Raw genomic sequence first — 26,651 nt, forward strand, 5'->3', positions numbered from 1 at the left:
CATTGTGTGTGATCTTACCCATTTCTCTTCTGGGTGTGCCTCATCCATAGGTGCTTCTTGAGATGTTTGTGGGAACACTGGCACTAAGAAGAGGCGCTGATACTTCCCTTGATATTCAGCACTCCTCCTACCGCTCCTGGCTGCCTGATTACTGCACATCGGGGCTGCCCCAGAGATGTCTGCAGTAATCAGGCAGCCAGGAGTGGTAGGAGGAGTGCTGACTACCCCACAGCACCTGCACTCCCCTATAGCCTCAGCCCCTCCCCACCCCATCCTTCTCGGGTGGAAAGTTCTTACACTTTTACGTTCTGACAGAAGCAGTGCCCAGTCTGGGTAAACAGTGTTGGGGCTCCTAACTAGGTCTGGCAGAAGGATTCATGCTGTGTGTGTGTGGAATCGTAATTCCAGTCGCCATCACATTCTGCATTCTAAACTGTCAGATATTACCAGTTATTCCTGCCTCTGCGCCAGTTGCGAGTACTTCAAATATGTCCCTGGTCCCAGCTCTGTAGCTGGGATTGGCAGGCAGGGAGCTCAGCTCTGGCTCTGCTTGGTCACTAGGAAGGCAGATCCTAAAACCAAGTCACCTCTGAGTTGGAATTTTCAGATGACCGGTGAGAGTAGAGAGCCAATCTCTTGTACCAAAGCATTAATAGGCTTCCAAATGTGGTCTGAGGGAGCCTGAAGTTGGCATTCTGCCAATCCAGGAAGCTTAAGCTTGGGCCCTGGCTGGTGGCATTGAGCTTTGAGCCTGGATCTTTCCCTTCAGTAACACCAGGTAGTTGTGAATTATGTTGAAACTAATAGGAACAGGGGGGTTCTTTCTTACAGGGTAGGGAGGGGCTGGCAAGAGCCTTGCAGAAGGGAATGAAAGCTGCTACCAGCTGCCTCCACAAACATGCGAATGGTCACATGCACACATCATTCCAAAGTCCTCTCCTGCCTGAAGGCATATACACTGTGCCTATGGGTCCCCATGGCCCTGTTTTCAAAAAAAGCAAGCAGCTGACACCCAGAATGCCACTTGTATTATTCTTCAGCAGTCTAGGATTTATTTCACTAGTCCTTGAGGATTCATTAAATGATCTGTAAGAAAAACCAATGTCCCCACATAACAGGTACTGTGCTCTGCTCTCTGACCACTTCTCTGAGCTGAGGCAGCCTGCTTGGAGCATGGACCCCCAGCATGGCTTAGCTACTCTTAAGATACAAAGTGGAGGAAATAAATATCTAGGTAGACTAGGTAAGGCAGGAAAGAAGGCTGGCACCTTGGGCCTGACACTAGTGGGCACCCTGTGGTTGTGGGTGGGTGAGATGGAGAAGGGCACAGGGGTGGGGTGGGTTGTGGTTAGACACCACGACCAGAGCTCTGGGTGCCAAGCAGATCCCCATGTTGATTCAAGGGCATAAAGACCTGCTCTGAAGCACATGAACAACGGCAGGAGACCTGAGCTCCAGGACGGCGCACTCTCCCAACTGTACCCTCCTGTGGCAGCGACAGAAAGCCAGGGAAAGACACCAAGCATCGTCACAGCCAAATGATGGGGGCAAGAGATTGGCAGAATTGGGGGTGGTTGATTACCACTTGCTTCTAGAATCAAGGAGGAGCTGACCTAAATCAAGCTGCTCTTCCACGGAGTCAGTATTCCGAGGCTGAACCCCACCTGATGGATGGATGGCTAGTTGCAGTGAAGTCAGAACAGAAACCAGGGTGCTAGAGCCATCGGAGCCGTGTCTGGCTTCCTAACCAAATAAGTGGATCGGGTCAATAGCAGAGCTGTGCTCTTCCAAAGTTGTCACCCATGAACCAGGACCCACAGGTGGAACCTATGAGGTGCCATGGCCCAGGCTGGTACACAATTCACCTGTGTGCAGGGCCAGGCCTCTCAACCACACTGGAGCAGAAGGGGAAAGGAAAGGCATCCCAGACACACAGAAATCTACACCCGGAGTCTGGGGCAGCTTTAGGCCAAAAGCCCACAGAGCACAAAGGAGAGTGGGCACTTGGGAAATTTGTGCTTAAATTATCGGCCACCTTCTTGTCTTTAAACAGAACCTACAGGCTTGAATGGTGCAAGTCGTTTGTGAAGGTCTGTAGCTGGCCATGAGAAGGTGTTAGCTCACCCTGAAGGCCAGCTTTTGACCTCGCTGTGGGAATCACGGCAAATGCCTCACAGGGCCCAGGTGGACAGTGGGGGCCCCTCCCCTTCCCCATGTACTCTGCACACTCAAAGGCAAGCTGTCCCGTGCAGGGGTCTGACCCCAGATGACCACATTTCCATGTGCATCTCCCCTGGATTCACTCAGTGGCTGCCGAGCAGCCTCAGTCTCAAAATAGATCCTCCCTGCAGGCAGCACCTGCCACTCTGGAGTTCTGTCCCCTGGGCCCCAGAGCCAGCATTCCAGCTGTGCAGCTCTGGCTGGGCAGTTCAGATCTTGGGCCTCCAGCCTTTGATGAACTGCATGATCTTCTTGACCTGCAGCTTGGTGAGGTGGAAGTCATCTGCCAGGATGTCCTCACTGAGCTGCACAAAGATGCTACCATCAATGCGCTCTCGGGCAAAGAAGCTCACCACATCCTCTGAGAGCCCGATGAAACGCAGACTGCGAGAGACCTCCTCCAGGGAGAGCGCAGACAGGTCAGCAGGGGGCTGCCAGGAGGAAGCATCCCGGACTCCAAAGCCTGTGGCTCCATCCCGGGGACTGGCAGGAGGCCCTTCTAGGCGCCCTTGGGTGAGAAAAAGTCGTGCTCCTCCTGCCTCAGGTCCCTGGAGAGTAGCTGGTGACAGTGAGGTGGGGACCTGGTGCAGCACCAAACCTTCAGGCTCAAAGGCCTTGGGGGGACCAAGTGGTGAAAGGTGGGGTCCAGGCCCAGGTGTCCCCATCACTCTGGGCTCCTGAGAGCGCAGCAGCTCAGGCTCTGGAGAGCTGCCCTGCCCCAGCTCAAAGGGATCAAAGGGCTCCAGGGCTGGTTCCTGCCATTCAGAAGAAGAGGAGGAGGAGGGGGCGCAGGAGGATGGGGGAGCAGCCGAATAGGACTGGCCTGGCGAGGCCGGGCCTGGGGAATATGCAGGGCTGGAGGTAGCCACAGGACTTGAGGTGGTTGTGGGCCCAGAAAAGGAGGCCGCTGAAGGGCCTGAGGGATAGGGAGGCCCAGAAAAAGGGTTGAGAGCTCCAAAGGGAGCAAAGCGCTTCTGGGCATGTGAGGGCTTGAATAGAGGCGGGCAACTGTGGTAGGTCTTGACAGGGGTGTCGACCCCTAGGAGGGAGGTGGCTCGACCGCTCAGAGGCTCTGTGAGGGTCCGGGAGGCCTGGCTGGGCTGTGTGGTTGAGGGTAGGGGTCCAGGGGGTGGGCAGCTAGAGGACTCGTCCACCTTGCAGTCCCCCCACGTGCATGGGTAGCAATAGAGGGAGTATGTGTCCGGTGATGGGGAGCCACTGCCACTGCGGGAACCCACCCTGTGGACAGAGATAGACACACACACATAGGACAGGTGAGGCTGAGCGAGAGGAAACCCAACAGGGTCACACATGCAACACAGCCAAGCACCACTATGACCTCAGCAGCATGGGCCTGCACCCTGGCCCTGACCCAAGACCCTCCGGGATGGCCCTGTTCTTCCTTCCAGCATCCCCAAGCCTAGGTCAGAGAACACACAGGAAAAACAAACAGAACTGAACTTAATAAAAATTTCTTTTTTTTTTTTTTTTTAAGATGGAGTCTTACTCTATTACCCAGGCTGGAGTGCAGTGGCACGATTTTGGCTCACTGCAACCTCCGCCTCCCGGGTTCAAGAGATTCTCCTGCTTCAGCCTCCCGAGTAGCTGGGCTTACAGGCACACACTACCATGCCCGGCTAATATTTGTATTTTAGTAGAAATGGAGTTTCACCACGTTAGCCATGGCTGGACTTGGACTCCTGACCTCAAGTGATTCACCCGCCAAGACCTCCCAAAGTGCTGGGATTACAGGCGTGAGCCACTGCACCCGGCCTGAACTTAATAAAAATCTCAAAACAGCAAGGAGCTCTCTCTATCCTGCGGCAGAGTCCTCACCTCGAGGGAACCAGGGAAACGCTCCCATCCATTCCTCAACATTTAGGAAAGAAGATGAAGTGGGCAGAACCGGCCACTGGGCCCCAGGCCCCAAGACACCCAAAAACAGCAGTGCCCCTCCCTCAGCCACTACACAGGGACCTGCACCCTCGGAACCTCCCAGGCCTGAAGACTTCTTCCTCAGCGCTATCCTCCCCCTCCTCACCCTTCACTGCCTCAATCTACCTTAGAACTCAGGACCAAGGGAAGGCAGGGACTCACCCATCCTGGAGGCCAGAGGAGTAGTAGGAGAGGCTGGAGCTGGGGGAATGTAGGGGCTGCAGCTTGGGGAAGCGAGGAGGAACTGGGGGGCTGCCCGAGAGCCGGCCGCTGCCATTGCCACCCCGGGGAGGCACTGGAGGAGCGTTGAGCAGGCGGCACTCCTCCTTCACCTACAAGCAGAGGGCGGTGACGCCACCTCGTCTCTAGGCAGCTGGCACTTATCCTCCCCTTCCCAAGCAGCTGGGCAAGGGGGCCATCTGGGCCTGACACTTGCCCCACTTTGCCAATAGCTAGCACCCCAACTGCTCACCCAGCCAGCCACCCACCCCACCCTTCCTGGCCTCCCCAGCCTCCCTCACGCACCCACACCCTGTCCCAACACATGCACAGTCTCCTGTTCCTTGGAAATCCATTATGGATGTAAGAAAAAGCATACAGAGGTGGATAAAACCTCCCTCCTCAAGGAAAAGGAGAGAAAGCAGAGGACAAAGGCAGATCGAGGGAACAGAGGGAGGGAAGTGTCTGCCACCTGCATCCCTCCTTTACAGGTCATGTTCCCCAAAGAGGACTCCATGGGATGCTGACGGGTGTCATGGGCAGGGAGAAAATGTTCTGATAAACAGGTTTCCTTAGTGCAGGACTTCTCAGAGCCTTTAATATACCAATGCCCTGTGACTCCAACATGAGGAGGAGGGGAAAGGGCTGGGACTCATTCACAGCATTTCAAAGCTTATGTTGCCAAGGAGCCTTCTTTTCACGGGACATCTTAAAGGACCCCTGCTCTGTGAAACCTTCTGGGTTCAGTGTTTCGAGGCTCCTCCCAAATTCTCTGAGGCTGGGGACCTACAGGCATCTCTGTCCCACAGCTCCACCGCCACTGCCCGCCCCAGTGCCCCTTACTACAAATGCTCTTGCCTGGCATGTCTCTACCCTTTCCTTCTCCCCTTCCCCACCCCACCACCTCCTCTGCCACAGACTCCGGGGCCGGGGCCCAGGAGAACGGGCTTTGGGCCCTGGCTGGGCCCGGGGCTCGGCCCCCAGTGCCCTCACTCACCGCCTCGGATTTGGGAGGGACGGGAGGCGGCGGCGCCTCGGGCTCCCGACGCCGCGGTCCGGCAGCCCCGAAGGAGATAAGGTCGGGCCCTGGGGGCGGCCGGGCGAGGCCCTCGGGCCCCTGGTGCGCCCACAGCTCCTCGTAGGGGATCTCGGCGGGCGGCGCGGCGGGCTCGGGCGAGGAGGCCCAGTCGGGGTTCACGTACTCCTGGTCGCCGTCGCCGGCGGGCGCGGGCGCTAGCGGGCCGGGGGCGCGGGCGAGCCCGGGAGCGCGCGGCGCGGGCAAGCAGAGGCGCGCGCGGCGCGGGCTGGCGCAGTCTTCGGCGAGCTCGGCGGGAGCCTCGCGCACGGCCGTGGAGTACTCGTCGGGGTCGAAGCGCTCGCGGCAGTAGGAGGCGCTGTCGCGCACCAGGCGCTCGACGCGCGGGTCCCCGGCCAGCAGGCCCTGCGGCAGCGCGAAGCGCGGCGTGTCCGTGAGCAGCAGGAAGTGCAGCGGCGCCGGGCCCTCGCGGCGCAGCGCCAGCCCCAGCACCACCGTCTTGGAGATGATGCTCACCAGCTTGTAGCAGTGGCCCTCGCGCACCGGGTGCAGGTCGTAGGGGTTGCGCGGCGGCCGGCTGGGCACCAGCACGTTCACCGGCAGCCGCACGCGCTCGATGATGGCGCGCACCGTGTGCTCGCCCTCCTGCATCTGCAGCTCCAGCGGGCTGCGGGTGCTGAAGCGGCCCTGGCACTGGAAGGGCAGGCTCAGGCTCTCGTTGGTGCGGTGGTTCATGCAGATGAGGCAGGGCATCTTGCCTTTGACAGACCTGGCGCCACCGCCGCCGCCGCCTCCCGCAGCCCCCGCACCCCCCGGGCCGCCGCCGCCCACCCCGGCCAGCGCCCCAGCCCGGCCCAGCTTGCGCAGGAGGGTGGTGAAGCGCGAGCGCTCCTTGGTGGTCTTGGCGCACAGGATCTCCGCCTGGCCCATGAGAGTGAGCTCGTCGCCCGCATGCAGCGTGAAGTTGTACACCTCGCTGTCCTCGCTGAACTCGCCCGACACCACCTGGGGATCCCAGAAACAGGAGAGGGCCTTAGCCAGGCCGCAGGGACTGGAAAGGGAAAGCAGCCTTCCTCTTCTGTCCTCGGGACTCGGCCCAGGTGGAAAGCATTGGGCTGCAGGCCAGGAGATCCACGTTCATCCTGGAGAGATCACTAGCAGCTGTGCCACCTTAAATGAGTTGCCCCTCCACGCCTTAGCGGCCATATCTGATAATTCTTACTTCGAAAAACTGATGTAGGATTAAAAAGACTATGTGCAGTGACATATTTTTCTTTTCTTCCCCACTGCTTGGATCAGCAACATATTTTTAAAGTATTCAGTAAATGGCGACTTTTATTATCATTGTCTTTACCATTTGGATGATCATAATTCTCTACCCATCTAACAATGCTAAGCGAAGACAAATGAATTGATGGATAAAAGGGAGCTGAGTGCAGTGGCTCACACCTTTAATTCCAGCACTTTGGAAGGCCAAGGCAGGTGGATCACCTGAGGTCAGGAGTTCGAGACCAGCCTGGCCAACATGGTGAAACCCGTCTCAACTAAAGAAAAATACAAAAATTAGCCAGGCGTGGTGGCAGGCGCCTATAATCCCAGCTACTCAGGAGGCTGCGGCAGGAGAATCACTTGAATCCAGGAGGCAGAGGTACTGGTGAGCTGAGATTGTGCCACTGCACTCTAGCCTGGGTGACAGAGCAAGACTCTGTCTCAAAAAAAAAAGAAAAGAAAAGAAAACGGTTTGTAAATAGAATAGCTCTATCTGTACACAGCAGGGACTTTTTTTAGTTCTTTTGGGCGGGAGGGAAGAGTCTCACTCTGTCATCCAGGCTGGAGTGCAGTGGTGCAATCTTGGCTCACCGCAACCTCTACCTCCCGGGTACAAGCGATTCTCTTGCCTCAGCCTCTTGAGTAGCTGGGATTACAGGTGCGTGCCACCACGCCTGGCTAATTTTTTCTATTTTTAATAGAGATGGGCTTTCACCATGTTGGTCAGGCTGGTCTCAAACTCCTGACCCTGTGAGCTGCCCGCCTTGGCCTCCCATAATGCTGGGATTACAGGTGTGAACCACCATGCCCGGCCTGTTTTTAGTTCTTTTTTTTTTTAAGAGACAGGGTCTTGCTGTGTCATCTAGGCTAGAGGGCAGTGGCACATTCACAGCTCAGTACAGACTCAAACTACTGGCAGCAGTCCTCCTGCCTCAGCCTCCCAAGTAGCTAGGACTACAGATGACCACCCCCAGCTAATTTTTTCTAGAGACAGGGTCTCTTCACATTGCCCAGGCTGGTCTCAAACTCCTGGCCTCAATCGATCCTCTGTCCTCAGCCTCCCAAAGTGTTGGGATTACAGGCATGAACCACTGCTCCCACTCTACTATAGGGGCTTATTTGCACTGCATGCCACAACCACCACCTCTACAAATGGGTGCTGGGGCAGCTAAGGACAGGCTGTCCTGAAAAGTCTCCAAGTCAGGACATGACCCTTCCAGACACCCCCTCCTGCTCCACTTTTCAAAGGAAGTCCTTCAGCCCAGGGGGTCCTATTCCCCACTCTTCTGACATGGCTCAATTGTGCCAAAGGCCCCCAAGGGGTCCCCAGAAGCCACTCTCCTTCTTGGATCCTGAGGGCAAACTTCCAACCAGGGCAACCTTCCAACCAGGGTCAGGGTTGCCCCTGAGGCATGGAGTAAGAGTGGGGACCCCAGACCTGGTGAGGGAATGACTGACCTTGACGCTGAAGGTGATGGCTTCCATCACAAAGATGCGGTCAGGGAAGACACTGGCCACCTCCTCCACGCTGCTGAAGTACCTCACTGGCTCCCGCACATCCCGGGCCTGCTCCAGGAGCTTGAACTTCCCTGCATAGGGGGTGACGAAAGTTGCTGGAGTGGGCCTGCCTGCTGGGAGTCTCACCTGCATCCCAAGAGCCTTCATGGTCCCCGGCTACCACAATCTTAGCCAGCCCCTTGGAAACTCAGGAGGGCCAAAGGGCAGGTTTCCACTGGCATGGGCTGAAGGGGGCTGGTCATCTGGCTCCAACCTCAGCGAGGTGAGCAGATCCCTAGCAACTACAGCTCAACCCTCACCCAATAGAGAGCCTGTGGGTGTGCAGTGAGGCTAACGGCTGCCTGCCCAGAGAAACCCGACTGCAAATAGTCCCAAACATGTGGACACAGAGCTGGCCTCTGATCAACTATCAGTGTGGCACCAGGATGCTGGCTCCTCACTCGGTCCCAGCCTGACCTCTGACTTGCCATCAGAGTTCCTTTCCCTCTCTGGGCCTCTGGGTCCTCATCTGAAGGGGTGGGGACAGATGATCGTGGGTCCTGCCTGGATCTGGCATCCTTTGCATCTGCCCTGGGCTGTTGATCCACATGGAGATGGCACTGGACAGAGCAGTGCCTGGCCCAGGCCTTGAAGGTCCTGGGAGAGCCACTCTGACTCCAGCTCTGTTCCCACACCCTGCCCTGGTCCGATATCCAATCTTACTGTCCCACAGGCTCTGACCTGAACCCAGGAAAGCCACCTCCCTGAGAGGAGGCCTTCCCAACCTGCAGTTTGGGGCTGCGTGCTTTGCCAAGCTCAGCACATGCCCCTAGGAGACACAGACTTTAAGGAAGTGATGCCAGTCTGTGAAGCTGACATCCCTGTGTAAGCTATCTCACCTCACTGGCCATACACCTTTTATATGCACACTCACATGAGCACAGAGACAAGCTCTGAATGCCTGGCATCAGATGGCTGGCCTCCCCTCAGGCTTTTTATAGCAGGAAGAGAGTCGTGAATAGGTGAGGGAACAACAGGTCTAGAGAAGACAAGGTGACTCTTTAGCCTCTGAGTGTTTTTGTTTTTTTAGACAGGGTCTTGCTCTGTCACCCAGGCTGGAATACAGTGGCATGATCACGACTCACTGCAGCTTCGACCTTCTGGGCTTAAGGGATCCTCCTGCCTCAGCCTCTCAAGTAGCTGGTACCACAGGCATGTGCCACCATGCCCGGCTAATTTTTTATTTTTATTAGAGATGAGATCTCATTATGTTGCCCAGGCTGGTCTCTAACTCCTGGGCTCAAGCGATCTTCCTGCTGTGGCCTCCCAAAGTGCTGGGATTACAGGTGTGAGCCACCGTGCTGGGCCTTCTTTAGGTTCTGAAGCCCCCTTGGTAGTTACTTCTGTCACAATTCATTCATTTAATTATTACACAGACGTTGAAGGAGCACTCACTATATGTCAGCCACTATGGTAGGCCACACAGAGGGTACAAATGTGTGTAAAATACAGTCTGCCCTTGAAGAAATCCAGATACAGTGAGTGAGACAGTGAGTACCCAGTGATGGCAGGATGTGATAAGTGCTACAACAGACTTGTGACAAAAGAGTCAGAAGACTGCTGGGTAGGAGAAAACTGCCTGGTGGAATCTCAGAGGATCACTGAGCTGCACCTTAAGAATGAAGGAATTCATCGGCTGGGCACAGTGGCTCACACCTGTAATCTCAGCATTTTGGGAGGCCAAGGCAGGTGGATCACGAGGTCAGGAGTTCGAGACCAGCCTGGCCAACATAGTGAAACCCTGTCTCTACTAAAAAGACAAAAAATTAGCCAGGCATGGTGGTGCACACCCATAGTCCCAGCTACTTGGGAGACTGAGGCAGGAGAATCACTTGAACCCAGGACGTGGAGGTTGTGGTGAGCCAAGATCGCATCACTGCCGTCCAGCCTGGGCAAAAGAGCGAGATTCCGTCTAAACAAAAAGAAACGAAAAGAAAAAAAAAAAAAGGGAATTCACAGAATGGGCATTCTGAGCCCCCGCCCCTGCCCCTGTGGAAGAAACAGTGTGAACAAAGACAAAGAGACACAAAAGCAGACCACCTGCCCCAAATGGTGAGTGCCTGCAGGGAAGGACTTAGGGAGAGGGAAGACAGGAGGGGATGCAGACAGCAACTGGGATTTGAAAGGCTCTGAATACCTTGCTAAAGTGGTAAGACTTTATTCTGTACAAAATGAGACCCGCTGGAGTGCTCTGAACAAAGAAATACCAGGATCCAGGTTGAGCTCTATTAAAATAACCAGGAGACCAGTCAGGTAAATGAACCAGTAAGGGGTTCTGGAGAAGAGCTAGGGAACAGCAGAAACAGACCAAGAGATACTAGGAAGGGAGACCCAGCAGGCTTGGGTGACTGAATGAGGGGAAGGTGGGGAAGGAAGGGACTCAGGATGATGTACTCAGGCCACCAACCTGGTCAGAAATAGAGATGGCAGGCCGGACGTGGTGGCTCATGCTTGTAATCCCAGTACTTAGGGAGGCCGAAGTGGGTGGATCACTTGAGGTCAGCAGTTTGAGACCAGACTAGCCAACATGGTAAATCCCCAACTCTACTAAAAATACAAAAACTATCCAGATATGGTGGCACACACCTGTAGTCCCAGCTACTTGGGAGGCTGAGGCAGGAGAATCACTTGAACTTGGGAGACAGAGGTTGCAGTGAGCCGAGATCACACCATTGCACTCTAGCCTGGGCAACAGAGCAAGACTCTGTCTTAAAAAAAAAAAAAAAGGATAGCAGAGCTGTTAACCAAAACTGGGAATCCAGAAGGAACATGTTGTGGGGCCAAGGAAGGGGCCTTCAGGTGGTACTCCAGGGTGGGTGCCACCAGTGTGTGTGCAGAACTTGGGGACATCTGGTCACCAGCCCACAGGTGACAGTCTTGGCTGTGAGGCAGGTGAGATGACTCAGGGAAGAGGAACAGCAGAGGGGATGTTCATCCCAGAAAAATGCCCACATTGTGCTCCTAGCATGAACACACACACAATAGTGCATGCAGTGTGGGGCTTCCCAGAGACCCCCAAACACAGCGAGAGACCCAGATGATGCAGGGTAAGAGGAGCAGAGGGCAGAGACTGAAGCATTATCACAGAGCAGGGAGAGAAATGAGGGCCCAGAACAAGGGGAAATGGCCAGGAGAACACTGGCAGGGGAGCCCCCAGGCCTGCCCTCACTGCCCTGGGACCCTCCTGGGAAGAGGCCTCTGAAGTGCCACAGCCCTAGAGGGCAATAGGGAAAAACCGGGGAGGGGGGCAGGCAAGGAGCAGGGGTCTAGGACTTGAGAAGCAGGAACTGCAGGCACTGAGTAGCTCCCCTCCCTCCCGCTGCCCCCTCCTCCAAGTCTACACACAACCCCCACCCCCGCCCCTGCCCCAACCACAAGTAGCCAGGCAGGGAGCAATGCCCACTGCCCCCTGTGGGGAGATATGGAGCCAAGTCAGGGCTGGAGCTGGGGGAGGATGTGTCAGGGAAGATCGATGTAACCATGGCATCCAGCACCATCCCCCTCCGCGGCAGCCTGAAGCCCAGCGCTGGTCATTACTGCCGGAGGAAGGAAGGGAGCTCTCCAGGGAGTGATGCTCTGGACCCTGGAAGCCTTTTCCTCCCCGCCAGCCAGGGGCAGCTTCCTCTCCTGCCTCCTCCTATGTGGGACCTGAGGTACCCCACGGCTCTAGGGACCTGCCCCATCCTGGCCTGCCCCTCCTCCTTGTCCTTGCTGTCAGAGCACACTGCTGCCTCGCTCCTCCCTTCTAGCCCCAGGCACCTAAGGGCTGCGGCAGGGGCCTGTTGACCGCTCTTCTCCCTGTCTGCCCCACAGGACATACTCAGTAAAGAACGTGGGTGAAAGCTCAGGCTTCGGAGTGCGACCGATCTGGCTGAATCCCACCCTGCCACCAGCTATGTGACCTTGGGCAAATTATTTAATGTCTCTGGGCTTCGGTTTTCCCATCTGTGAAATGGAAACATCCTAGTTGGCCCACAGGCGCATCTGCCAAGTGCTGAGCAGGAAACAAGGCCAACACTGGGGCAGTGGCACCGCGCTCCGGGAAGACGCCTGGCCCCTCCCGCGGGGCTGCTGGGGACAACAGGGGCCAGGCCAGGTCTCCCAGACTCCTGGAGCGGAGCGCTGCTTGGAGACCCGGTCACCAGGCAGTGCCCCCCCAGCCCCACCCCACGCCAGGCGCCGTCCTCCTCCCTCCCCAGCCTTCCCCGCGGCTCTCTCCGCGGTCCGCAGCCGGCCTCCCCCGCCTGCCCAGCGCCATTATTAATTCATTAGGCGAAATCAGCGTGGAACCCAGCCGTGCACTCAGCGCCGCCTCCTCGTTAACCCGCCGGCCAGCGCCCTCCTAGGGGCCTCTGCCTCCCTTCCCCCGTGCAGGCTGACAGCAGCAGCCCCGCGAAAAGATGGGGCTGGGGCCGCGCCCCGCAAGACCACCACCGTACACAGATAGGGAGGGACACCAGAGAGATGAGAGGAAGAGCTAGGAGCCCCAGACCCACGGTTTCCTGGGAGACTCTGTGCCTCGGGTTCCCAGAGTGTTAATGACACAACCAAAATGAAGTCCCTAAAGTCATGTTTTTTTCAGTGACGGATTTTCCCAACCTTTCTTTTTATTCTTTTTTATTTTTAATTTTTATTTATTTATTTTAGAAACATGGTCTTGCTCTGTCTCCCAGGCTGGAGTGTAATGGCGCCATCATAGCTCACTGCAGCCTCAAACTCCTAGACTAAAGGGATCCCCCACCTGCCTTCAGCCTCCCCAGTAGCCAGACTGCAGGCCTGCGCCACCACACCTAGCTAATTTATTTGTTTTTGTTTGGTTGTTTTTGTTTGTACAGAACAGTTCTCGCTATGTTGCCCAAGCTGGCCTGGAACTCCTGGCCTCAAGGATCCTCCTGCCTCAGCCTCCTAAAGCGCTGGGATTACATATACGAGCCACTGCTTAGGCATCCTTTGCGTTTTTTTTTTAATCCCAAGAAGACCTGGGACCTCTCCCTGAACCAAGCTGGGAAATTTCTGTCTTGAGCAGGCCCGCAGTGAGCTCCAAGCCCAAGACAGAACCCCAGGTCAGAAGACACCTGAGATGAGTTTCCACATCTTTTAAGGGGTTGGGTTGGGTACCAACTTCACAGGTCGTAAAAGGCAAAAGCCTCTGTAAAGGGCTCAGTCCTGTCCGCCTGGCTCAGGGGGACCCAGGGCCAGAGGGGGCAGGGGTACCTGTGAGGAAGCGATGGGGCCTTCCCAGCTCAAAGGCTTCCCAGCTCAAAGGCTTCCCAGCCTTGGTGAGGGGGTTGTCGGGAGCAGCTGGGCACAGCAGTTAAAAACACAGAACTGGGCTGGGTGCAGTGGCTCACACCTGTTATCTCAGCACTTTGGGAGGCAGCAGACCACCACTTGAGGTCAGGAGTTTGAGACCAGTCTGGCCAACATGGTGAAACTCTGTCTCTACTAAAAATACAAAAATTAGCCAAGCACGGTGGCAGGTGCCTGTAATCCCAGCTACTTGGTAGGCTGAGGCAGGGGAATCGCCTGAGCCTGGGAGGCGGAGGTTGCAGTGAGCCAATATGGTGCCTCTGCACTCCAGCCTGGGCAACAGAGCAAGACTCATCTCATCTCAAAATACACACACACACCCACACACACACACACACACAGAGCTGAGCGTGGCGCAGTGGATCACACCTATAGTCCCAGCACTCTGGGAGGCTGAGGCAGGAGGCTTGATTGAGACCACGCGTTCGAGGCCATCCTAATAAGGAGACTATCTCTAAAAACAAACAAACAACCAAACACAGCACTAGGCAACCCACTGAAACTCCTGGAGCCTCTGTTTCCTGGTGAGTTAAATGGAGTTGATGAGACTTTCTCACCAGGTTGCCATGAGGATGAAATGACAAAAATGCTCGGCTCAGCATATGAAATGCAGCTTATGCTTAACACATGGCAGCTGTGGGATCTGGGGCTCACACAGGGACGTCTCTGGGATGGGGCCACCAGACTCCCATCCCTCCCACACAGGGGACAGCAAGCACACACTCCTGGTGTGGTGCCTCGGATGCCAGCCGTCAGTTGAGATACCTGGAACCAGCCATGCTCGTCCTTTCCTAGCTGTGTGACACTGGGCAAGTCGCCTCCCCTCCAAGCCCTCCATTTCATCATCTGTCAAATGAAGGGGCTGTACTTCCTTTTTTGGCAACAGAATCCTTTCTTCAAACAAAATCTTATTATATGTCAATATCACATATAAAACTCATAAAGATAGTCCATTAGCATAATCTTTAAAAGTCTAAAATTTTTAACATTCATTTATAAAGTCAACCAATGGAAACAATAGGTTTAACACAAAAATTGGGAAAAACAGGATTGGCACGGACAGGTGCAGCCATGTCATAACCTGGGCACTCCTTGGTTTCTGCAGCGTTTGGTTACACAGAACTGAAAAGGTCCTGGCAAGACATGTTCTCTTGAAGGGTCTGCACAAAAAAGGGTTAGTGTGGCAGCTGAAGGTACACACTGAAGGCCTCTGATTACGGTTAAGCTCTGACTCATAGTGACTTAAGAGTGCGGGTATTTTCTTTTTCTTTTTTTTTTGAGCGGATTCTTACTCTGTCACCCAGGCTGGAGTGCAGTGGCACGATCTAGGCTCACTGCAACCTCCGCCTCCTGGGTTCATGCGGTTCTCCTGCCACAGCCTCCCGAGTAGCTGGGACTACAGGTGTGTGCCACCGCACCCAGCTAATCTTTGTATTTTTTAGTTGAAACAGGGTTTCACCATATTGGCCAGGCTGGTCTCAAACTCCTGATCTTGTGATCTGCCTGCCTTGGCCTCCCAAAGTGCTGGGATTATAGGCATGAGCTACTGCGCCCTGCCGAGTGTGGGTATTTTTAATCATTAGTTTCAAATCTACTTCAAAATAAAATGTGAATCCAAAAACCTGTGAGCTACCTCTCTAAAAACCCAGGGCTCCACAAAACAGATGAAAACTGCTGGGCCCTGACTCCAACCTAACCCTAATCACCGACTCGCTACACGCCCACAGGCTTTATGACAGCTTTCCATGGCTGGACACACCTGGGTACTGCAGGGGGATGTCAATCTTGGGCCCGATGACGTAGTGGCCCTCCTCCAGGGTATGAGCTGTCACCGTGGTCCACTGGCGGCAGGAGTGGATGAGCAGGATGTCTCGCTCACTGACGCCCTCGGCGTACTCCCCTGGGAGGGGAGAGGAGGACAGAGGAGGAGGGGAAGGAAGAAGGACGTTAGAGGGGCAGAAAGAACAGACAGGGTAACCTCCCCACCAAGACCATCCCCCCACAGGGACAGCTCCCCACGATCCCTGTCCAGGTCAGCAAAGCTCAAGGGACAGGCGGGCTGCCAGCTGGGGCCTGGGGCTATGGGTCTGGCTGTGAGCCTCTCAGGCTGTGACTCCCGACAGGGCCCCTCGTTCATCAGTGACTGGAATGCCTGCTGTCCCTAGCTCTGTGCTGGGGCAGGGAGCTCTCCACGGATGAGCCCAGACAATCCCTGCCCTCCAAGAGCCCTTAGGCCCCTGGGGAGGTGTGCAGAGATGTAGCAGAACTAGGCAAGTTTGAGGCCCTGCCTGGAGCATGCCTGGGGACTTGGAGGGCAGCAGCAGGCTCTGGCTGGGGGTGGGGGTAGGGGGTGAAGGGAGACTTTAATGAGCAGATGATGCTAGAGAAGGGCCCTGTTGGGGCAGCGGAGAGGGCCCAGATGAGACTGTCCCTTACAGGTCCCAGCTGTGAGAGCTCCCCAAGAACCACAGGTCGCTGGGGTTGGGAGAATGACAGGGCATAGAGCAGCTGATTACCGAGTCTCCCAAGGGCAGCCCTTCCTTCTCACCCACTGCCTTGTTCAGGGGACCCTGAAGGAGAGGGAGGGAGTCCCCAGAAACCCCCAACCCCATCTCAGAGGGGTGAGATGTTGGAGGGGTTGGGAGAGCAGGTTTAAAAGGCAGAAGTGAGAGGCCCAGTCCTGGGGCCTGGGGGAAGCTGCTCTGGGGTAGAGGTGTTGGGAGTTGGCAGAGGTGTTAGGAGGGGTCTGGGCCTGGAGGCTTCAACCCCAGCAACGGTTTCCAGGGGAGCAGGAGGGGCAGCCCAGCTTCCAGGAGGCAGAAGGGGCCGCGTCCTGGCTGCAGCTGGTGGAGAGGGTGGGGGCAGGGAGCACCTCCTTCCTTGCTCCTTCAGGCACAACTTAGGAAATTTCTGCCAATCAAATGGGAAATGGTTTACTCTGACGCTGGGGTTTCCATAAAGTATGTACTTGTGGTGTGTGTGTGTGTGTGTGTGTGTGTGTGTGTGTGTGTGGCGGGGTGGGGGATGGTTTAAGAGCTTGGCCCCTACTATGTGTGTGTTGGGGGTGTTGTCTGAGCCTTCCTCTGCACCTTCTCACCTCTGGGGGCACAGGAAGCTCTCCTCCAACTCTGCTCACTGCTTTGAGAGCTGTCCTAGCTCCCAGCCCCATCTTCCACAGCCACACAGGCACACGCCAGTAACCAGGGCTCACAACCACCAACAGCTGAACCACAATAGCCCACAGTGACAGGTGCCTGTCACCCAAACGACACAACTCAGTCTCAGGCCAAGGGGCCCCTCCCAAATGCACAGGCACGCAGGCACCTACCCTTCAAGGCCATCCAATTTTGACCACATATTCACACTCTTAAGGTGACCCAGCCATAGCCACACACTGTCACACACAACAGATGGGGGTGGGGGGTGCCATCACACCAGTTGTTCATTCACTTACCCATTAATTCATTTATTCAATCCATAATCTTTATTGGGCAAGGATACCCTGTCTCAAGGAGCCCGCAGCCAGGTGGGAAGACAATAAATTGGCCATTATAATGGGTGTGCAGTAGGAGACCAGACAGGGCTGGCACCAGGTGTCAGGGGAGCCCAAAGGAGGCCCTACTCAGACCGAGGAGCTCAGAAAGGGAAGATGCCAAAAAAGATGTGTGGGAAGTGGCCGGAAGACCCCAGGGCAGCGTCCCCCATTGACAGGCGGACACAGTACCACACTTTGACCACCCGACCGCGAGCCGGAGAACCAGACGCTGGCCTGCCCGACGGCCGGGGCGCCGATGCTCCCCCTTGAGCCTGCTCCCGGGACAGCTGACGCCCACTGTGCCCACTCCTGGCCGCCGCGGGCCGGAGGAGGGGCTGCCGGGCCCCGCAGGGAGGAGAGGAGCCTGCGGCTGCGGGCCCCATTAGCATTCAGGGAAGTGAGTGTGCCAACGCGGGCCAAACCCCTATTCTTCTCACACACAAAACCCCCAGCCTGGCTGCCAGCCCCGGCTCCCGCCCCTCCCCCAACCAAGCAGCCCCCCTCTCCCCCCAAACGGTTCCCTCGCTCCGTGCAGCCTCCGGCCGTCCCCTCTCGGGCCCCCAGGCGTAGTTCCATCAGCGGAGCGGCCGGGGACCCCAGGTCCTATTAAGAAGTGGGACAAGATTGGGGAGGACCGGGGTTTGGGGTCACGCCAGGCGGCAGACCCGGCTCCCGCGGGCCTCTCCCGAAGGTGGCCTGCCCGCCCCAGGACCCAAGGCTAATCCCCAAGACGCGAAAGGAGGTGCAAGAAGGGTCCCCAGAGGGGCGGAGCAGGACTGGTGGTGGCGGTAGGGGGAAGACAAGAGTCCCGGTCCCAGGGATGAGGGAGGACAGAGGTGAGAGGCCGGGGACAAAGGGACCGAGGGGGCGCGGCCGGTGCGGGGGGCCCAGGGGCAACAAGGGAAAGGGAGGCACCGACGGGGCGGGAGCAGGGGCTCGGCCCCTTCCCGGACTCCAACTGGGCCGGAAAACTCTGTCCCTGGCCCTGTCCCCGGAGTCTGTGCCTGTGCCTGTCCGCGGGGCCCAGGAGGCGGACCTGGCGGGTGGGCCCCGCGTCTCCCGGGAGGCGCGCCAGGAACCGCTCGGGGCCCGCGCCGGGGGGCCGGGAGGGCGCGGGGGCCGCACCCTCCTCACGATCCATCCCGCTGGCCCCTGCCTGGAGAGTCCACAATTTCCCTGCGGATCCCAGTCCCCATCCCCAGCGACCCCGGTACCTGGCCCAAGGCAGGCGAGCGTGGGCAGGCGGCAGCGACTGACGATGAGGTCGAGCGGGAAGGCGCCCAAGCTCCAGCGCAGGCCGGCCAGCCCGGCCGCCAGCTTCTCCATGGCATGGGCGCCCCGGGGACGCCGTCCCGGGGCCCCGACGGTCAGTCCCGCGCGGCCCAGGCTCCCGCGCCCGCCGCCACCTCCGGGGACCGCCGCGGTGCTCGCCGCCTGGCAGCCCGGCCCGGGCCGCGGGCATCACGTGGCCGGCCTTCCAGCGGGGCGCCGACCCCGGCCCCGCCCCCGGGCCCCGCCCCCTCCCCGGGTACCCGCCCCCTGCTCTGTCTGCCCGGACCCGGACTCGCCCCTGTACCCTCGCCCCCTGACCCCTACCCCTAGCCCTGTCCGCCAGGCTCCGCCCCTTCCTCGGACCCCCGCCCCCGCGCCCCCTTCTGGGACCCCTGGCCCCCTGCCCCGCGCTCCGTCCTCCCGCCCCCGCCACGCTCCGCGGGCCCCGGCTCTCCGCCGAGCCCTGCCTCGCCTCCGGCCAGCTCCCCCGCGCCCAGGTGACCGCGGCTGAGGGAGGACTCCTGGGAGGGCGCCTGGAGGAACAAGGAAGACCCGAACCGCATCTGCGGGGTGGGCGCGGGCTCGGCATCTTCCTCCTGGCTGGGCGTGTCCGGGCCCCGCCGCGCCCCCTCGTGCCGGCCTCCTGGAGGCCGCGCCCACCCGCGCCCGGTCCGGCTCCGCCGCCCAAAGCCCAGGTTCTGAATTCCGCTCCTCCAGGACCTTCGTCACCTCCCGCTTCATGGAGCTGGGGGAGGCAGCCTTCTTAACCCCATTTTACTGATGAGCAAACTGAGGCGCAGAGGTCAGGTGGCAGCCAGGACTTCAACCCGGGTTTGACTCCAACCCTACTGCCCAGTAGCACCCCGCAACGCCCCAGCATAGAGCACCATCCAGGTTCCCAGCGCCCCCTTAGCCGATGGCCCAGTGTCCCGGCGCTCCAGCACTTCCGCGGCACGCGGTGTGGATTGGGTCCATTCAGTAGATGAGGAGGCTGAGGTTCCGGCGCATAGCGGGTGCTGCGGGGCCCTCTCCGATCCTTGCAAGAACCGCCCCCGCACCACCACCATCCCTTCTCTCTTTTCCTTCTCTTTTTTTGAGACAGGGTCTCCCTCTGTCACCACCTCTTTCACCTTGGTGATAGAGGCCAAGATGGTCTCGATCATCTGACCTCGTGATCCACCTGCCTCCGCCTCCCAAAGTGCTGGGATTATAGGCATGAGCCACCGCGCCCGGGCTTCATTCTCGTCTTTTAATTTGCCTTTCCTTTTCTGCTCTCCTCACCTCTTCCTTCCAAACCCTTTGGACTCCAGCTCCGGGCTCCCTTTGGGACCCCCTTCCCAGAAGCTTCGATGGCCTCTGCCTCTCCCTCGCTGTCTGCGGCGCCCTCTGTAGGTAATCGGGGCATGGTGCGGGCCTGGCCGACCTGGGACGTGCAGTCACCAAGTGGGGCTTAGCTCCTAGGCTGCTCCCTCACGGACTCCATTGACCCCAGTCCTCAGCCTCGGTACCCCAGGGAAACCACCACCAAGTACACACAAAACCCTCTCTTCTGAGGTGACTGACACTTGGCATCTTATGGCTTGGACCCCATGAGAAATGGCAGCTGACAAGAGGAACACCACCTCTCAGCGAGAAGAGACATTTTATATCAGTGGTTCAATCTTTATCTGCTGCAGAGGAAAAAACTGAGAGTCCAAGAGCAGAAATGCTTTGCTCTAAGGTCACACAGCAGGAAAGAGGCAGCACTGTGACCAGAGGGCAGGACCCCTGCCTGCCCGCTTGACCAAAGCCCTTCCCCAGCCTGGCCCACACCCCAGCCCACTCAGGTGACTCGGATGGCCCAGATGGACTTGGCTCTCCTGGGTCTGTAGCGGTGGGGTGGGTTCTTTCCCAAGGAAGTGGGAAGGAGAAGCATAGCAGGAGGGGAAAAGAAAATAAAGTGAAAACATAGGAGTCTAAGAAGGGAATGGGCTGGGCCCAGTGGCTCACACCTGTAATCTCAACACTTTGGGAGGCTGAGGCAGGTGGATCACTTGAGGTCAGGAGTTTGAGACCTGCCTGGCCAACATGGTAAAACCCTGTCTCTACCAAAAATACAAAAATTAGCCGGGCATGATGGTGCTTGTCTGTAATCCCAGCTATGTCTATCATCTCAGCTACTCGGGAAGCTGAGGCAGGAGAATTGCTTGAACCTGGGAGGTGGAGGTTGCAGTGAGCCGAGATCATGCCACTATACTCCAACCTGGTGACAGAGCGAAACTCCGTCTCAAAAACAAAGAAAAAAAGGGAATGGAAGGTCTGAGATAGGAGGGTGAAGAGGCCGGAAGAAGCAAGTGAACGAGAATGGCACTGTCTTCGATTTGCTTTACTTTCCCTGCCCTGTAGGGTCTCTCTTTAGGGTGACCGTGTGTCATCCTAAGTGGGAGATTTTGAGAGGGAAGAGGATACTAACTGCCTCCCCACCTGGCTGGGACAACAGGCGCAGGTAGCCCAGGCTCCAAACAGCAGGTATAAACTGACATTGAGCCACATGGTCACCTTCTATCTGTGCCCTGGACAGAGATGCCACATCTACGGTGGCTTCTTTTACTCAGCATGGCTGGCTCTCCTCAACTCCCAACCCCAGCTTCTGGCTCTACCCCTTCACCCCCACAAGGTGTTCACAGGCCTGGTCCCCTTTTGTTTTCTATCCTAGCTGAGGACATCTCTTTTACCATGGTCCCCAACCTGGAAATCTCCCTAAACTTTATACCAAACGAGTCACCAAGTCCTGGCAATTCCTGTTCCCCCAGGTGTCATGGAGCCCCACCCCCTCTTTCCAGGAGCTCCAGTCCCAGCCCGGCTTTGGTTCACAGTTCCCCATCAGATCTTTTCTCCCCCAGACACCCTGCCTATTTCACACCCAAACCCCATAACCCTGGATTTTGGCTGAGTTGGCGACAACACTGGTGTAAGACACCAGGCAGATTCACCTAACTAAATGGACCCACTTCCTCACTGTTGCAGAATGTTCCAGAGCCTTTCCAGGGCTTCTTAACTGTTGTCGGGTCTCCAGGGACCTGATACAAGTGTCCAGACACATACATGCCTTCACTTGCTGAGACTCAGGAGCCCTGCAGGAAGGAACTCAGCTTCTCTTGGAGGCAGAAATGTTGAGAGCTTTCCTTGGGCTTATATTGCAGGAAGGAGAGCCAAGAAGGCACCAAGAAGGAGAAAGATGCTGGGCAGAGAAGTCCAGGCTGCGTGGCTGGGTGTGGCCGTGGGAGAGCCCGGGGCCTAGGTGCTGTGTGCAGCTGGGGCTGTGCTTCCGGCTCCAGAAGAGTCTGCTGCGGAAAGAAAGGGAGAAGGAACAGAGGAAAGAGCCCAGCCAAGGGGATCCCAGCTCCTCTGCTGTGGGCTCCACTCTGACAGAACTGGCAGTGACAAGTAGAAGGTGGAGCCTGGCCCAGCACGGTGGCTCACACCTGTAATCCCAGCACTCTGGGAGTCCAAGGTGGGTGGATCACCTGTGGTCAGGAGTTTGAGACCAGCCTGGCAACGTGGTGAAACCCCGTCTCTACAAAAAAACATAAGAGCTAGCCTGGTGTGGTGGTGTGCACCCGTGGTCCCAGCTACTCGGGAAGCAGAGGCAGGAGGATCACTGGAGCCTGAGGTTCAACTTGGGAGGTTGAGGCTGCAGTGAGCCGTGATCATGCCACTGCACTCCAGCCTGGGTGATGGGGTAAGACACTATCATCTCAAAAAAAAAGAAAAAAGGAAAAGGAGAAAGAAAGAGAGAAAGAAACAAAGGAAGGAAGGAAAGAAAGAAAGAGAGAGAAAGAGAAAAGAAAAAAAGAAAAAAGAAAAGAAAAGAAAGAGAAAGAAAGAAAGAGGTGCCCTACTGGCTGGAGGGGAGGAAAAGGAAAAAATAGGGAGGGGTCACAGCCCTATCGGAGACCCAGTGTTGACCCAGAGGCCAGGCTGTGGCAGAGGCTGGCCAAGCTGCCCATGAGCAGAGCATAGAGGTCAATAGAGTAGAGGCAGGGAAAACTGCCCACAGCAGCTAGGGTTATTATTTATAAAGTACCCTGTCCCATCCCATCTAGAGGACAGATGGCCTTTTCTGGGCCCATGAACTGGGTGAGGCCAGGGAACATTTAGAAAAGGACCTCCAAGAATTCTAGGTAAACTGTATTTAACTTTTTATTTTAGAACATTCTAAATGAAGACATAACTGGAGATAATAGCATGTGACTTCCCATGTGCTCGCCTCCCAGCTTTAGCACCTACCGACCCACGGCTGATCTGATTTCTGTGTACCTGCTTACACCCCTTCCTCATTGAACTTAAAAAAAAAAAACAGCTTTTTTTTTTCTTTTTTCTTTTTAGAGACAGGGTCTCCCTTTATCACCCCATGTTGGAGTGTTAAAAACAGCTTTATTGAAATATAATTCACATATTATACAATTCACCCATCTAAAGTGTACCATTTAGTGTTTTTAGTATTCATCGTATCTTGCAAACATCATTACAATCCAGTTTTCTTTTGCTTTTTTTTTTTTGGAGACAGTCTCGCTATGTCGCTCAGGCTAGAGTACAATGGCACAGTCTTGGCTCACTGCAACCTCCAGTTCTGGAGTTCAAGCGATTCTTAGGCCTCAGCCTTCTGGGTAGCTGGGACTACAGATAGGCTTGTGCCACCACACCTGGCCAATTCTTTTTGGCATTTTTAGTAGAGATGTGGTTTCGCCATGTTGGCCAGGCTAGTCTCAAACTCCTGTCCTCAAGTGATCTGCCCCCCTTGGCCTCCCAAAGTGCTGAGATTACAGATGTGAGCCACCACACCCAGCCTACAATCTAATTTTCAAACATGTTCATCCCCCATACCCATGAGCAGTCAATGCTTCTCATCACCCCTCCACTCAACCCGAGACAACACTAATCTACTTTCTTTGACTGAAAATTTGCTGATTCCATACATTTTCATGTAAATGGACTAATAAACTATGTGGTCTTCAGTAGCTGGCTTCTTTCACTTAGCGTAAGTCTTCAGTCTTCATGGTTCAACAGGTATCAGTATTTCATTCCTTTTTATTGCTGAGTAACATCCCATAATATGAATGTATCACATTTTATTTTTTCATTTAGCAATTGGGATGGAATTTGGATTATTTCAATTTTGGGGGTGTCATGAATAATGCCGCTATGAATATTTATGTACAAGTTTTTGTGTGGACATATGTTTTCATTTCTCTACCTAGGGGTGGAATTGCTGGATTGTAGAGTAAATCGACTTTTAACTTTTTGAGGAATTGCTAAATTGTTTTCCAAAGTGGCTGTGCCATTTAACATTTCCCACCAGCACTGTATGACAGTTCCAATTTCCAATTTCTCCACATCCTTACCAACACTTTTTATTGTCCATCTTTTTTATTGTAGTTGGCCTAGTGAGTATGAATTGACATTTCACTGTGGTTTTGATTTGCATTTTCCCTAATGACTAATGATTCTCAGTATCTTTTCATGTATTTATTGGACATTTTTATATCTTCTTTGAAGAAATGTTTATTCTAATCCCTTGCTCATTGATTCATTCCCAGCTTTCAGCACCACACAGAAAAACAACACACTCAAAAAGTCCTTTGCCATTTTTAAATAGGGTCATTTGTCTTTTTATTGTTGAGTTGCAAGAGCTCTTTATATATTCTGGATAAGTCCTTTATCAGAGACTTCGTTTTCAAATATTTTCTTCTGTTCTGTGGGCAGTTTTCACTTGTTATTGTTTTCAGCACAAAAATTTTTTATTATGATGCAGTCCAATTTATCTATTTTTTTCTTATGTTTGTGCTTGTGGTGTCATATCTAAGAAACCATTGTCTAACCCAAGGTTACAGAGACTTACTCCTATGTTTTCCTCTAAGAGTGATACAGTTGTAGCTCTTACATTTAGATCTACAATCCATATGGTGTGAGGTAGGAGTCCATCCCAGCACCATTTGTCGAAGAAACTATTCTTTTGTCCATTTAATTGTCTCAGCCATAAATGTCATCATAGAACTTTAAAAAATATCTTAGATATCTTATTTTATCTATAAATATTTCTTTTATTTTTTAAAAGAGAGATTCTTACTATACTTTCCAGGCTGGTCTTGAACTCCTGGGCTCAAACGATCCTCCTAAGTGGGTGGGACTACAGGCTTGGGCCACTGAGCCCAGTATTTTATCTGTACATATCTCTACATCTACCTCTAAAGATAGAAACTTTTTTTTTTAAATGACGTCTTGCTATTTTGCCAGGCTAGGCTGGAACTTGAGACCCTCCTACCTCAGCTTACTGAGTATCTAGAGCTACAGGCATGGGCCACCATGCCCAGCTTAGAAACTTTTGTTGTTTTTTACACTATAACCACAATAATGTTTCACAACTAAAAACCTAACAATCGGCCAGGCATAGGCATAGTGGCTAATGCCTGTAATCCCACCACTTTGGGAGGCTGAGGCAGGTGGATCACTTAAGCCCAGGAGTTTGAGACCAGCCTGGGCAACATGATGACACTCTATCTCTAGAAAAAATGCAAAAATTAGCTGGGCGTGGTAGTGCTTGCCTATAGTCTCAGCTATTTGGGAGGTTGAGGTGGGAGGATCACCTGAGCCTGGGAGGTCTCGGCTGCAGTGAGCCATGATCATGCCACTGCACTCCAGCCTGGGCAACAGAGTGAGACCCGGTATCATAAAACAAACAAATAACAGTCTAATTCCCAAAGATAAATCAGATTCCTCTCTCAGTGTGCATATCACACCACTGCCATAACACTTACTATGCTGCATTATAGTCATTTACTTCTATACACCTCCCCAGACACCATGTCTGTCCCTGTGGGGGAATAGATATACATCTATTCCAAATTGATTCCCCACAGGGACTAACATGTGCCTGGCTAACTGCAGGCATTGGCAGATGAGGCAAACTGGCCTATGACTGGAAGGATGATTGGCTGTGCAAGTTACTTGCCCAGTGGTGGCAAAGGCTAATTGTCAGGCTGGGCACGGTGGCTCATGTCTGTAATCCCAGTACTTTGGGAGGCTGAGGCAGGTGAATTGCTTGAACCCAGGAGTTCGAGATCAGCCTGGCCAATGTGACGAAACCCCATCTCTACTAAAAGTACAAAAATTAGTTGGGTATGGTGGCTCCAGGCTGTAATCCCAGCTACTCAGGAGGCTGAGGCACAAGAATTGCTTGAACCTGGGAGACAGAGGTTGCGGTGCTGAGATCATACCACTGCAGTCCAGCCTGGGTGATTGAGACTCTGTCTCAAATAAATAAATAAATAAATAAACATTTAAGACATTTTTTATAAGCTAATTGTCAAAATTTCAGAAATTTTGCAAGTAGATTATTAAAGACAGCCATTATTTTAAATTAAATTATAAAAATTTACAAGTAAATTATATGACACAACCATAATCAATATTTGACTCACTTCCTCATTATTTTATTACATTCTATTCTTTTCTTTTCTTTCTTTCTTTTTTTTTTTTTTTTTTTTTGAGACAATGCCTTGCTGTGTTGCCCAGGCTGGAGTGCAGTGGCCCAATCATGGCTCACTGCAGCCTTGACCTCCTGGGCTTAACCAATCCTCCCACCTCAGCCTCCCAAAGTGCTGGGATTACAGCTGGGCTACCGTGCCAGGCCCATTTTACTGTTTTCTATGCTCTTGAGGTTATTTATGTCATCATATCTGCATAGTAGAAAAACTATGTAATGTTGTGCTGCTATGCATTTCTTTCCAACTCTGTGTCCAGGGATAGCATGTTAATAGCTTGAAATTGACTATGGTGGGAGTATTTACACCACAGAAATTGGCAAATCTCATGAATCGGGACTTTTTTTTTTCCTGGAGTGTGGTTGTAAAACATTTCCCAGCACATCAGTGTCTCTCATTGTAAAGTAGGAATTAAAAGAGCACTCATGGCAGGGTACAGTGGCTCATGCCTGTAATCCCAGCATTTTGGGAGGCCAAGGCAGGTGGATCGCTTGAGCCTAGGAGTTCCAGACCAGCCTGGGCAACATAGAGAGACCCCATCTCTAAAAAAATATATATGTGTATATATATACACTAGTCAAGTGTGGTGTTGCAAGCCTGTGGTCCAGTTACTTGGGAGGATCACTTGAGATGGGGAGGTCGAGGTTGCAGTGAGCCAAGGCTTTGTTTGCCTGGGAAACAGAGCGAGGTTCTGTCTCAAAAAAAGAGAGAAAGAAAGAGTGGTAGCACTGGGTCTCCAAGCCCAGCTGTTCCCCACTAGGGCAAAAGCTTGTTG

At 54.5% G+C, this 26,651-nt stretch overlaps 1 protein-coding gene and 1 long non-coding RNA gene across 3 annotated transcripts; one reads left to right on the top strand and one right to left on the bottom strand.

Annotated features, from left to right (window-relative positions):
- Positions 1–285: 285 nt before the first annotated feature.
- Positions 286–18,541, bottom strand: GAREM2 (GRB2 associated regulator of MAPK1 subtype 2). Of its 2 annotated transcripts, none has more exons than XM_021668446.2 (6): positions 18,296–18,541; positions 15,306–15,446; positions 8,138–8,268; positions 5,372–6,415; positions 4,318–4,487; positions 286–3,459 (listed from the first exon to the last, which is right to left on the bottom strand). In XM_021668446.2, the coding sequence occupies exons 1-6, from the start codon at positions 18,405–18,407 to the stop codon at positions 2,430–2,432; spliced, it is 2,628 nt and encodes an 875-aa protein (XP_021524121.2). In that variant the 5' UTR covers positions 18,408–18,541; the 3' UTR covers positions 286–2,429. The 2 variants fall into 2 exon arrangements, with proteins under 2 accessions (XP_021524121.2, XP_064219991.1); XM_064363921.1 differs by lacking the exons at positions 15,306–15,446; positions 18,296–18,541 and adding an exon at positions 8,741–8,762 and having other exon boundaries at positions 286–2,975; positions 3,375–3,459.
- Positions 17,864–23,350, top strand: LOC105706956 (uncharacterized). The gene is made up of 3 exons (XR_001104971.2): positions 17,864–17,917; positions 21,536–21,846; positions 22,545–23,350. It is a non-coding gene; the product is annotated as an uncharacterized LOC105706956 (long non-coding RNA).
- The last annotated feature ends 3,301 nt before the right edge of the window (positions 23,351–26,651 follow it).

This window comes from Aotus nancymaae, unplaced genomic scaffold, assembly GCF_030222135.1.
Source record: "Aotus nancymaae isolate 86718 unplaced genomic scaffold, 86718_ANA_hifiasm-v0.15.2.pri h1tg000057l, whole genome shotgun sequence".
In the NCBI taxonomy this organism is placed as follows: domain Eukaryota; kingdom Metazoa; phylum Chordata; class Mammalia; order Primates; family Aotidae; genus Aotus; species Aotus nancymaae.

Excerpts from the sequence above, each read along its gene's own strand:
- GAREM2 (XM_021668446.2), bottom strand. The coding sequence starts at position 18,407 with ATGGAGAAGCTGGCGGCCGGGCTGGCCGGCCTGCGCTGGAGCTTGGGC. Across the intron at positions 15,447-18,295 it reads GCTCGCCTGCCTTGGGCCAG|GGGAGTACGCCGAGGGCGTC; the intron begins GTACCGGGGTCG and ends CTCCCCTCCCAG. Across the intron at positions 4,488-5,371 it reads TCCCTCCCAAATCCGAGGCG|GTGAAGGAGGAGTGCCGCCT; the intron begins GTGAGTGAGGGC and ends CTCTGCTTGTAG.